The following is a 13,194-nucleotide window of genomic DNA, read 5'->3' as shown; positions in this document are numbered from 1 at the left end:
CAGTGGGGACAGAGGTAGGAGTGACTTCGGAGGAGCAGAGCTGCTGGGTTCTTGGTGAGAGGTGGAAGGTGGAGAGAGTGAATGAAGAGGAGCAGCTGTGAATGGGGTTCTTAGGAGGGGGGCAGTCTAGTGGATGGGCAGGGGGTGCAGACTCACCCTGATGCTCACAGATCCCTCCACCTTGGACAGCTCCCCAAGGAGGGCAGAGAGCAGGGAGGATTTCCCTGCCCCCACTGGACCCACAACAGCCAGCAGACAGCCCTGGGGCACCCTGAGGTTTATCCTGGCAACAGGGGTAGGGGGGCGTGTCAGGGTCCAGCTGGCAAACCCCAAGCACAGCAGTCATCCAGGAGGTGCAGGGCAACCCTTCCCTCTCCTGCTGCACATGTGAACACACATATGCTCACGCATGGTCCCACATACATGTGTGCATGGGCACAATGCACGACACCAAACACATGCACCCATGGACATAGATATCTGCATATACATACACACAGCACATGTGCATATGCACATCACACAAGCATACAGTGTGTGCACACACAGAAAAATGCACACACGATGTATACAGATATCCATGGGCATGTGTGCATAAACTAATGAACATGCCTCCCACATGTATACGTGCATGCACACACATCTGCACGTGCACACATGCATACATAATCATGCATCCTCACTCATACCTGTACACCCACATGCACCTACACACATGTGCACACAGAGTTTATCATGACAGGAGAGTTTAACCAGCATCGCCTCTTGCTGAGGTTGCTGCAACAGGCTTCCCATTGCTCTCCTGCCTTCTGAAGCCCATGCCGCCTGCCCCATCTATGTCCTGCAGCCCCTCCTCCACCCAGAGGGAGGGACCTGTTAAAACTGCTGAAGCCACTCGCAGTCCCATCTCACTTAGGGAAAGAGCTAAGGTCCTCAAGCATACCCGCCTTCCATTGCTCTGTCTGGGTGCCCTGCTTCTCAAGCACAACAGGGCAGTAGGGCTCAATGAGGAGGGCTTGCACTCTTAGGTGTCATTTGGAAAGCCTTGAGATATTTTTAGTTGTCACAACTGCTATTAGAATCAGTGGGTAGCTAATGGGGGTGCTGCTAAACATCTTACAATGCGCAGCACAGCTCCCCTTCCCCAGAATTATCCAGCCTCAAAGGTCAATAGTGCTGGGGGAAGAACCCCGCCTCTAGGCAAACTCCTGCCTTTGCACTGGCAGTGCCCACTGCCTACAAAGCTCTTCTAGACACATCCAGACTTATTCCTTCTCAGGGGGGTTGGGGTTGGCTGGGGTTTTCTGCCACAAGATACAGCCGAGGAGTTGGGAGCTAGAAGTGACAATGATCTGGGACTACACACAGATAGAAGCCAGCAGGGCTGACGGGGCTATGCTTGGGGATCCTCCCAGCCAGGCCTCCCTTAGCATCATCTCGGCCAGCCTGGGAGCAGAGGAGCTTCTCCTGCTGACAGGGAAGCTTGGATGCCCTGTTCCCCATCAACAGGAGCTCCTGCCCTCCCAAAACTTTCTGTGTCAGGGCTGGGCCTGGGGTCTCCCCAGCAGATCACTGGCCCAAGCTAAGCCACCCTCCAGCTGCAGGCTGGAAACCCATACCAGCTCTTCTCTCATGTGGGAAGTGGCAGGAGCATCTCGCCTCTTCACTCTATAAACCGGAAGGTGGTGACAGGAAGCCAGTCTGTACCTGTGCAGGCAGGGGGGACTCTCCTGAGTCCAGGCAAAGGTGCCCTCGCGTACACGGATGCAGTCCTCCCCGACAGCTGCAGGGCACAAAAGGCCAGTTATGCCACACTCTCCTGCCTGGCTGCCACATCCTTCAGCCCTTGCACGGGCCCCAGAAGGAAGCAGCAGATCTCGCTACCGAGAAACTGTCCTGTTACACATTGGCTTGTGTGTGACCTGGGTGGTCACAGTCCCCACCCCCCCAATCAGATGATTACTATATAATTCAGGGGACTGGCCACCCTGGCCCAGGGGCTGGATCCCCACTGCTGCTTATTTTTATAAAGAATTTTACGGGACGGGCTTCCCTGGTGGCCTAGGGGGTTAAGTCTCAGCACTATCTGCTATCACTACAGCCTGAATTCGATCCCCGGTCAGGTTGGTGACCCAGATGCGCAGCAGACCTCTCCTGTCTCCCCGCTGCTCCCCTCAGCAGCGTATTTCAGTCGATCCGCCTGTTCTGCTCCCCACTCTGTCTCTGGTGAATCCTCTCATTCCCTGCACCTCTGGTCTACACCCCACTTCTTCTAAGCAAAAATAAATAAAATTAAAAAAAAGAATTTTAGGGGAACACAGTCATAGCCACTCACCAGGGGATTCTCATTCTGGCGCTTTCCCACTACAAGGACAGAGGTGAGTAGTGGTGACAGACACCATGTGACCTGTAAAGCCTAACATATGTGCAGGCCGACCCTTTGTGAAAAAAGTGGATTTCTGATACCATGTATTGTTTAATTCGGGGCTTTGGAGAGTGACGGTAGTGTTATTAATTTCACTGGAGATACTGGTCTCCTTATGACTCTGAATCTCAGATAAATCATCTATTTACTGAGAGAGGAACCAGATTGGTGGTTTTTGACCCTGAGCAGACATTTAGAATCCCCAAGAAAGAGATTTGAAAATACAAAACCCTCAAGCCTTGGCTCAAACCACTACGTCAGAATCTCCACTGGGTGATTCCTGAGCAGCTAAAACCCAACAAGCAGTCCACAGCCCTGGGCTGGGTGGCCTCTAGGGGAAGGTTGCAGAAAGATGCAGAATGCCAAGTTAAATTTGAATTTCAGGTCAATAATAAATAATTTTTTACTATAAGTATATCTCCAGTATCGCATGGGATATGTTTCTGCTGAATAATAAGGGCATCTGAAATTCAAACTTACCTAGGAACCCTGTGTTTTTATTTGTGATTTTATTGTGATCCAGTTTTCATTTGTGATCACAGGACTCGGGGTTCTAACTGGGTGGGCTTGTTCTTTAACTGTGGGGTGTGAATGACTGGCCAAAAGTGGCACCCCCGGGTCTGTTTCCAATTTCTACACTGATGGCATGATCTATGGTGTCATCCACAGCTGGCAGAGCCCTGAGCTGGGACCCTGGCTTTCTGCTGGCCCCCCACACTCTCCTCACACATCCCTCCTGCTGCCTCAGCACTCACGGCATCTGGAGGGACTTGAGTCTACAGCCCCAGGATCAACTTCTTCCAAGCAGAGGAAGGAAACCAGACGGTCGATGGACACCCGAGCCTGGGGAAAACAAAGGCCAGGTCACGGGCTCTGGCAAGCACCCAGAACCCAGGCTTGGGGTGGCAGTGCCTTAGCATGTGTGTCTGTCGGGCCCTGCACATCTGTAAGGCACTGGCACCACGCTTTCTAGGTTGCAGACAAGGAGGTACATGGAGGTGGTGAGCTCCCACCATCTCCTGCTCACTAGCATAACTGGAAGGATCCAGTTGCGTTCTGCAGACAGGCCCCAGAGATGGATGGTGCCTCTTGCAACAGCACCATCTGGCCATTATCAGAGTGATTCCAGACTTGACCACCTGGGGGTGCTCTCCTCACTCCCAGCCCTGAGAGGCGGCCATTTAAGCTTTGGTGGCTCCGTCAGGTGATTGTTCTCTATCTCATCACATCAAGAAGGTAAAATGTGAGTAGAGACAGCAAAGGGAGAGAATTTAAATTGTTTTGTATAAAACGGAAACTGGAATGAATTCTTGCATGTGGAATTGGGGGACCAGTGAGCTGTGTATTTGGTGGGGGTTTGCTGCAGCCCCTTACCCTCTGGACAAACCCTGTCCGCATTTCGGAGGCCTCCTTTGTCTGCTCTAGCCTCCTGCTCCTTCCTGCTCCATGTCTTTGCCCTTCTTTCTCCTCCTCTACTGACTGGGTGGGAGGAGTCTGGGCACAGCCCACCACACCCCTGTAAGTTTTCTCCAAGACAGCCTCCACCCCGGGCCTCCAGGGCACCCCCCCCCCCCACCTGCTCTCTGCTGCCTCACCTGGACGATGGAATGGATGGAAAAGGGCAGAAAGGCCTGGGCCTTGTTGAGGAGGTTGAGGACAGTGAGGGTCACAAAGGCTTTCTCGGCGTCCATGGCGTTCTCCTGGGCCACCAGCGTGTGGATGGCGAATACAACCAGTGCCACCTGGGGAGACATGGGGTGACCCTGAGTGCTGTGTGGCCGGGGAGGCTGGGTGAGCTGCTGGACTTCCAGGGCCCCTGTGGCCCAGCCCACCCTCCACCCAGAGCTCACCCCAGTTCTGCTATTAAGGGAAGGAGTGTATGTGCTGCCCTCTTCCAGGAATCAGAAATTCTGGGTTCCCATGGGGGACACCATGGTTTTCCATCTTGGTAGCACTTCTGTGGTTCCAGATGTGTGTAGGCCTTGTGATTCTAGAATCCCTTGGAAGGTGACTGAAGTTGCAGGGATCAGCAGCACGTGGGGCCTTAGCCACCAGTGGCTCTGTGGTTCCGGATGTCACTAGGCTGTGGTGCTGTTCTAGATGTTGGTGATGTTTTGGTTCTAGGTGTCATGTGGCATTGTGGTCACTCAGTGTGATGGCCACTTAGTATGAGGGTTATTTGGAATGACGGTCACTCAGCGTGATGATTACACATTATGATGGCCACATGGTATAATGGTGACGCAGGCAATCTCTCTGGGGAGCCCTCAGGTTCTAAGTCATAGTACTGGGCGGTTCTGAGGGTTGATTGTGTCGATGTCTGGTGTCATAGCAGATGACCCTGCGGTTCTAGATCTTTCCAGAAATGATGGTTTAAGACTCACTTGTCACCAGCCTTGAATGTTTGATGAAGAGCTTGGATTTTATTCTGGGAGCACTGGTGGGTGATTGTGGGTTTGTTTGCGACAGCATGACAGAAGTCGGCGCTGTGCTTTAGGATGGTTAATCCCATAGCAATTTGTGGAGTCAGTTGGTGGAGGACAAGACAGGCACTGAGTTGGTGGGTGCTGCTGTAGGGTAGACTTGGGGTTCTACCTCTGCAGCTCCCCAAAGCTGTCACCTCCCTTCTTGACCCCTGTAACAGCTGAGGCCTGGAGCTTTTAGAAAAACCACAGACCTTAGTGGCCATTGACATCTTCAGGGAATGATTGATGATAAGCTACCTCTGCAGAAAACAGGCCCCCAGAGAGAGCAGGATGCAGGTGAGGTGTGCTATGATGGGTGGTTTGCAAAGAGGGGTTCCAGGATCTGCAGGGCTCTGCCTACCTCATCACCCCCTGCATCCCCTTCCAGCCCACACTCCACCAGGAAACCAGGGTGACATCACCAGAAATGTGGACACTTGGAAGGACACCAGAGACACAGAGAAGAGGAGGCCAGAGGTCCTTAGTGCACCCAGCTCCTGGCTCCGGATGCGCAGGACTCTTTCCAGAAAGACTTCCTCCCAGCCATGGCATTTGATCATCTTCACATTCCTGAGGATGGAGCTGGTGAGTCGTGCTCGGGAGTCCTTCTGCCTCATTTGCTCTTCCTGGGACCAGAAGGAAAAAGAGGGGGAGAATACAAGGACAAGTCTAGAATTCTCCTTCCATGCAACTAATCTGCCTGTCAACAAATCCTGTGGATTCTACTTCTAGACCAGGCATCTCCCCACAATGTTGGTCCAAACCACCGTCACCTTGCTCCTGGACCATTTGCAGCTGTGCCCAAAGTCCAAGGAATAGAGGCAGGGCCCTGACCTAGGATGGTGTGATCAGGAAGGCTTCTTGGAGGTGGGGGTAACAGTGAGCTACTTCTGAAAGGGTGAAAAGGTGCTAAACATGCAGAGAATGTGGTGGAGAGTTATTGGCACTTTGGTGGTGGGCTTGGTGTGGCCCGCCAAGAGACGTTTGAGGAGGCGTGACTCTGTTGGGGGGCTAGGCTGTCCTGAACAAACTCCACAAAGAGGTTTTGTGGGCCCCCCACCCCCAGACCAAAGAGATCCAAGACACCAAGGACTGCAAATCCCATAACGTCATCACCACCAAAGTGGGGATTGCTGGGAACTGAGGGTGGAGTTAAGCAGCCAGGCTTGGTATATAACCAGACATGTGGGCCTTGTGTGGGGGCCTTGGTTTTTCGCAGGTTTTCAGCGTGCTATTGGGGTTCCAGCTCAGTGGAACTGGTAGGACACATTCACCAATTTATTTCTTTCTCCCTGAGTTATTCATTTCTTCATTTCCCCTTTTTGTAAATAAACCCTTCATTACCCTTTTTGTGTGTGCCTGTGGTCAACCTTTTAAGTGCATGTGTGAGGACCCACAGTCAGGCCAACCCATTTCACATTGGGGTTGTCCTGTAACAACTCTATTCCTAGAACACAGTGTTGTAAACCAACATTACCTCAATTACAGAAAAAAAAAAAAAAGTTGTAGGAGGTGGTGGTGTGTTGAGATGTAACCAGAGTTGTTGGTGAGGAGAAGCTGCCCAGACTTCAGGGAGGTGTGGGAGGGAGGCAGAGACACCTGGGGCCAGGTGTGCCAGGCAGAGAGAACACCAGGGCAAAGGTCCTTGGACAGGTTGGAGGATGGGGGAGGCCATGTGGGAAGTGATGGGGTGTGGGAGGGCATGAGGCCATATCATGGTGGGCCTGGGGGCCGCACTCTGAGGAAAATGGGGGCCACTGAGGTTCTGACCAGAGTGGGGAGCCCATTTGTCTGGATTTCACAGGTACAGGGGACCTGGAGAGGGAGTCAGTGCAGCAATCCAGGTGGAGGGCAGTGGGCTTGGAAAGCCTGAGGGTGAAAGGCAACATGCATGCATTTTAAAGGCGCTACCAACAAATTTGCTGACAGATTGGATGGGCAGAGAAGGGAGGTGTCCAGGCTGACCCACGCTGGCCTGCCTTGGAGGCTGAGGGAAGGAGCTGCCGTCCCCAGAGATAGAGGTACGGGGGGGCAAAGCCACACCCGCCCCATCTCTGCCCACCCCACCCTCCCTCTCTGCACTCGAGGTGGTTCCAGGGCCCATGGGCTCTCCCTGCTCTTCCTGCCTGGTGAGTCTCGTCTCCTCAATGCCAAACCTGATGGTGGTTCCTCTTCTTGGTGATGAAGAAGTTCAGAGGGAGGAGGCTCAGGAAGACAGCAATGGCGGTGAGGGCAGAGGGTCCTAGAAGCTGGAGACAGAGGGGGCAGGATGTCATGCGACACCTCCAGGAACCCAGCTGTGAACCCCACGGGATTTGGGCAGAACTGGAGGGAGGTCCAGACTTGGGTGCCAGGGCAGAGGGGTATCGGGGGTCTGATGAGGGCAGCCACTGTCATGGGGAGGTGGAGCTTCCTACGTGAGGCCGGGCATGACGCACTTCACACAGGTGGTGGGGTCAGGAGGGGGGATAGTTAAGGGTGGAGCATCTAGATGGGGCAGAGGGTGTACCCAGCCCCGCTGAAGCCGGGCCTGTGGAATTGGGTTCTAGGTTCAAGTCCTGGCCCTGATATTGGTGTGACCTTGGGGGAATTAGGTAAAGAAGGAAGAAGGGAGGACCACAGACTGGAGGGGGGGTGGGGCTTGTCTAGAGAACGGGCCCCACCGCAATGATCTCCAGCAGGATCTCAAAAGCCCTCTCAGCCCTGAGCTATTTTCGCCTCTTGGCAAGAGGAAGCCAATTTATTCATGCAGCAATGGTGCCACACAGTGGCTCTGTGGGGAAGTGGCCAGAGGCCGCCAGCCCACAGCCAGGTGGGAAAACCCTTGTGAACTGGAGGAGGGTTAGGAGGGGGAGATGGAGGACTAGCAGGAGAAGAGGAGGGAGTCAGCTTCAGCCACAGCCGCCGCCCAGCATACCTGCCAGAGGTAGACAAAGCAGACGATGATCCAGATGATGGGCAGCCACAGCCCATTGAGAAAAAGGACACTCTCGGCCAGTCGCTGCACGTCCACGGACACCAGGTTCACCACGTCCCCCACCGGGCTGGCCTTTCTGGAACCGCTGGACAGAGTCAGGACCTGCGGGGCAGGAGGAACAAAACCTGAATTGCAGTATAGGACCTGGCAAGGGGCAGGCCAGGAGGCCCAGGGAGGACTGAACGAGAGCTAGCCAGGCCCCCGGGCCTGGGTCCAAGCTGTCATCCTTGTTGGTGGAGGGCTCTGTGCCTTCCGAGCCTCACTCACTCACCTGCAGAGCAGGCTGGGAGAGTCTCCTAAACCAGCCTCCTGTGGCCTTTGTGAGACTCCAGGGAGATGATAAAAAAGAGAACCCTGGAGCAATAATAACAACACAGCACCTAAAGTCTCTGGATTCACGCTGCTGGTGGTAGTCATTTGCTGAGGCCAACTATGTGGTAGGCACTGTGGCAGGTGAATATTTTCACCACTTTCTATGAGCGGGCACTGCTGTATTTCCTTCTAAGGGCGTATTTCAAACTGAAGTGCCATTTATTTTTTTAAAGATTTATTTTATTTATTTATGCATATTTTATTTATTTATGTATATTAAAATATGCATAAATATTCTGCGGTGTAGGCCAGAGGTGTGAGGGGTGAGAGGATTCACCAGAGACAGGGTGGAGAGCAGAACCTGCAGATCTACTGAAATACACTGCTGGGGGGAGCAGCAGGCGAGGCAGGAGAGGTCTGCTGCGCCATGTGGGTAGCTCCCTGGCCAGGGATCAAACTCTGTGCTGCAGTGGCTGCAGATAGCTTCATGGTGCTGAGACGTTAACCCCTGCACCACCGGGGAGGCCCAAAAGTACTATATTTTTATATCACTAGGGAAACCGCCATGCCAGTTAAAAAGAAGAAGATACATCTTGACTTCAGACGTGTTAGAAAAGTGGGAAAAACTAAGACCACAATCAATGAGACACAGGATTGCTAACTCCAGTTTACAGTGAAGGAAACTGAGGCACAGGGCAGTCCACACCCGCTGGCCCAGGGTCAGGGGGCTTCTTTGTGACTGAGGCAAGATGGAAGGCAGGATGACCAAGGCAGACAGGGAGTCAGGCTCCACCCCCCCAACCCCGACACATACACACGGGGGTGCCTCTCAGACACCAACCTGGCAGCCCCAAGCCTGTGGTCGCAATGGACCTCTGACAGCGATGAATGCTAAATCCTACGTGCCATCCTCTTACCATTGTGTGAGGGGTTGAAGGAGTGAAGTGGGATGGGTGGAACATAAGAATTTTCTAAACTGGCCAAACCTTTATTAAGCTCTGGGCCTCGCACTGAGAATACAGCGGTGGGCAACAGAGACAGGGGCCTTGCTTTCCCGGGACGGGGTCTAGGCTGGGGGACAAGGTAAGATAACAACTTCCATAGTTAATTCTTTAATGGCAGTTACAATGCGTGCCGTGAAGATGTGTTTTACTATTATTATCCACTGAGAAGAGAGTTTTAAGCTCAGCTCTCAAGAGGAGGGGCACCTCTTGCCTTGGGGGTGGGGGTGCTGGAGAAGCACCAAGGCTAGTCGGAGGCAGAGGCAGGGGGGAAATGTGGGCAAGAGCCTTTTCTGAGGTTTCTGCAGGAAGGAGCATTTGAAGCAGGGCAAGCAGGCTGAGGGTGGCAAATTTGAATCATCTCACAGGTTCTGGGGCAGAGGGACTGTTCTGTCCCTAGTGGTCTGGTGTGACCTGGAGTGATAAGGGCAGGGGACAGTGGCCCAAAGTGTAACAGTCCGTAAAGGAGGTGGTTGGGGCGTGAGCGCTGGATTGGTTGGTTTGCGTGTGCAAGGCGTGCTCTCAAGTGAATCATTTACTATCTCCAGGAATCGGCTAGCCTTGGTAGTCCCTCTGGGCTCAGCGAGCTGCAGAGGCAAAGCACCAGATACAACATATAAAAAATCACAGGAACCCAGACGCAAACAGTAGAGCTGGGTTTGAGCTTGTCAGGAGGCTTCTGGAAAGGCAGGGACTGGGGACTAACAAGGCTGGAAAGGCCACACGTGGCCCCAGAATGCCCAAGGGCAGCGGGCAGGACTGCCCATTTGGCCATTCTGGACCTGTTCCCTGTCCCCCAGGTCACAGCTCAGGTGTGAGATAGTGAGACTCAGAGGGGATGGGGTTGGCCTTGGCCGATGCTCCAGACCCCACAGGAGTAACGTCATGCATCCTGAGAGGAGCCCCAGTCGTGGCTGCTCAACAGTATTCATGGTGCTTTGACAGAATCCAGCCCAGATGCAATTTCCCCGTGGGCCATGGCTCATTTGCACCTTAAGCAGGTTGCCTGGTCCCATAGCTGGAGTCCACTCTCTCAGTTTGGGCACGGTTACCCCTTTATCCTCATTAGGGATGAGTGGAAGTTAATCACACGAAGAACTGAGGAAAAGGCATACTGGAGTAGGTCACTGAGATGACGTGGCCTCTGGGTCACCTCTGAGCTGGACCCCCAGGCAGTGGGAGTGTCCTCGCCTCACCCCAGTTTCTGGCCCCGGTTCCCTCCTGCACAGGGTACTTCAAGGACTCGGCCTTGAGAGTGATGTGGACCATCTGGGTGGTGAACATGACCAAATCCCATTATGGCCTATAATGACCAAATCCTAACATGACCAAATCCCATTATGGCCTATATGACAAAATCCCTATATGAAGAGTCTGGTGGGCAGTAGGCCTGTGGGCATCTGTTCACCTTGCAGCCCCCAAGACAAACCTCAATGTAAGTTCTCTTACTTACTAAAACCATCCAGGCATCAATCTGGAGCGGTCTGCCTCTTTCCTTGTCTGACTTTGCCCCCTGTAAATGGTGTCAGTTTCAGACTTCACCTTGGGGGAGCTCCTCAGGGTACAAACCACAGGTGCCTAGACAGTGGGAGTAGCAGGTGCAAAGGCCCTGTGATGGGAGGGTGCCTGATTCCTGATTTATTGAGGAACTAACAGGAGAGGATCATATGTGAACTAAATGAGGTGCTCTTTATAGAGGAACTATATTGTGCTCAATATAGAGGAACTTTATTGAGGAACTAACTGTGTACTGGGGGTGAGCAAAAGAGAGGTTGGTGATATGATGAGGGCAGAGAGGTGCCAGGGTCAGATCATGCAGGGTCTTACCGACAAAATTAAGAAGATGAAATTGTAGTAATAATAGCAACTATTAGTAAAGTAATGAATGAATTCATTTTCAGGTACAGATGACATTGAGTTCAGTGATGTTACCTTTCTAGGCAGAATGTTTGTATGTAAATCAGGACAGGATGGAGATAGGGAAAGGCCCACATACCTCCTTTGGGCTCACCTTTCTATACACCAGGCCAGTCATAGCTGTTCGCAGACGCATCTGCAGCATCTTGAGTCTGTACATGTGCTGCTGCTCAAACAGCGTTTGTAGGCAGGCGGTGAGGAACATCAGCACTGCAAGGAGATAGCCATTCCAGGCTGGGGTCTTGGGGTCACCTATAAACTCCAGAAAGAGGCTATGGGAGAGGGAGGGAGAGGATTTACAACTGGTGAGAACCTGGCAGGTCTTGAGGGTCAGATGATGTGGTGGATGATTTTTTGCAAAAACTGTCACCATTGTTTTCCGCGCTGTACACATTCCTTTTCAGTGTGACTTTACAGCAATGATAATCAAAAGGAGAGTTTTTATTTCCACCTGTTATGGGCTAAATTGTATTCCCACAGAATTCACGTGTTGAAATCCTAACTCTCATGACCTCTGAATGCAGGTGTATTTGGAGATCAAGCCTTTAAAGAGGTGATTGAGTTAAAAGGCAGCCCTTGTGTGGGCTCTAATCCACTCTGATCAGTGTCCTTAGAAGAGGAAGTGTGGACACATGAGGAGACACCAGGGGCTCACATACACATACAGAGGAAAGACCAGGTGAGGACCCAGTTAGAAGGTGGCCATCTTCAGCCAGCCCAGGGGAGAGGCCGCAAAAGAAACAACCTTGAACTTGGACTTCTGGCTTCCAAAACCATGACCAAAAAGTTCTGTTGCTTGAGCCCTCCAATCTGTAGCACTTTTTAATGGCAGTCCTGGCTGGCCAACAGGGCACACCTTGAATGTGGAGTGGCCGTGCCACCAGTCAAAAAGACACAGTGGTGGTGACACTGGGCTGCCTGCAAGCCTAGCCCTCGGAGAACAGAGGAAGTGCAGATTTTGTGCCAAGTTCTTTGGCATAAGTGCCCTTTGACAAGGCCGGAGCTAGCCTTTTGGAGCATGAAAGACTGCATGGAGTCAAAACACCTGTCCCAACTAGGACCAGTCAGTCCCCAGCCAACCCCACAACTGACACAAGAAGGAAACCCAGCCAAGGAAAGAACTGCCAAGCTGAGCCCAATATGATTTGATGACCCACATAATCGTGAACTAAATAAGTGGTTTTAAGCCCCTCCCAGTTGGGGTGTTTTGTTATACAGCAGAAGCTAACTGATACAGTCAGATTAGCTTTCACTCATGTTTCCTCCCTTAGGACAGTTACTTTCACATTTATTTTTTCCCTTTCTCAGTATCCTTTTTCACCCACCCTCCTGAGGTCCAGGCAGAGGCAGGAGAGCTGAAGCCACCCTGGCCCTGGAGGGACGCCATTAAGGGAGCACCATCTTTAGCAAGGCACCAGGCCAGGACCCACCTGAGAAGCTTGGGAACAGCAAACCTGAAGACATCACTGATGATCATGCTGAGCGTTGCCAGGAGGAAGGTGGGCCGGAACACCTGCCAGATGGCCCTTAGTAGCGGACCCCTCTTGCTCCCTTCCTGCTGCAGGAAGGCCTCAGTCTCTGAGGCCTTCACAACATGGCTTCTTTTCCTCTGAAATGCTGTGGTTTCCATGTGCCTTAGAGGAGAGGAGAGATTGGTTCTGGGTCCTTGCCATAGACTGAGTGTCTGTGTCCCCCCCAGAGTCAGATGTTGAAACCCCAAGGTGATGGTGTCAGGACATGAGACCTGGGGGAGGTGATTAGGACATGTGGGTGAAGCTGCTGTGAATGGGATTAGTGCCCTTGTAAAAAGGGCCCCAGAGATCTCCCTTCTTCTGCCATGCCTCCACCCCTATCTTAAATGGCCCTTCTGTTTTCTGATCACAGCTCCACCAGTACATCTTCCCTCTGGGGGCCTCAAAGAGACCCCCATTTGTCAGGGTCTTTCTGGAATCTGCAAAGCACTCTGGGAGCAAAGTTATGTTGAGTTGTCAGTTCATGCTTTGTGAGATCAGTGGTCAGGCAGGGGACTGGGGCAGTGGAGCCAAGAGAGGGTGAGGGTGTTGTACTTGGGGCCCAGTGATGAGCTTTGGCGACTGA

At 52.6% G+C, this 13,194-nt stretch overlaps 1 protein-coding gene across 1 annotated transcript in view; it reads right to left on the bottom strand.

The window, feature by feature from the left end:
* ABCC6 (ATP binding cassette subfamily C member 6) overlaps positions 1-13,194 on the bottom strand; it is a gene marked incomplete at both ends in the record, with an annotated part of 36,904 nt that overhangs the window by 15,622 nt on the left and 8,088 nt on the right. The window contains 9 exons of the mRNA XM_084251055.1: positions 157-283; positions 1,708-1,783; positions 3,181-3,268; positions 4,021-4,167; positions 5,313-5,516; positions 7,047-7,139; positions 7,808-7,969; positions 11,192-11,369; positions 12,528-12,731. Of these exons, the coding sequence (XP_084107181.1) occupies positions 157-283; positions 1,708-1,783; positions 3,181-3,268; positions 4,021-4,167; positions 5,313-5,516; positions 7,047-7,139; positions 7,808-7,969; positions 11,192-11,369; positions 12,528-12,731 (1,279 nt within the window). The remainder of the gene's footprint in view (positions 1-156; positions 284-1,707; positions 1,784-3,180; positions 3,269-4,020; positions 4,168-5,312; positions 5,517-7,046; positions 7,140-7,807; positions 7,970-11,191; positions 11,370-12,527; positions 12,732-13,194) is intronic.

The sequence above is a fragment of the Talpa europaea genome (genome assembly GCF_964194135.1).
Source record: "Talpa europaea genome assembly, chromosome: 12".
NCBI lineage: Eukaryota > Metazoa > Chordata > Mammalia > Eulipotyphla > Talpidae > Talpa > Talpa europaea.
This window is presented reverse-complemented; position numbering and strand designations above follow the sequence as displayed.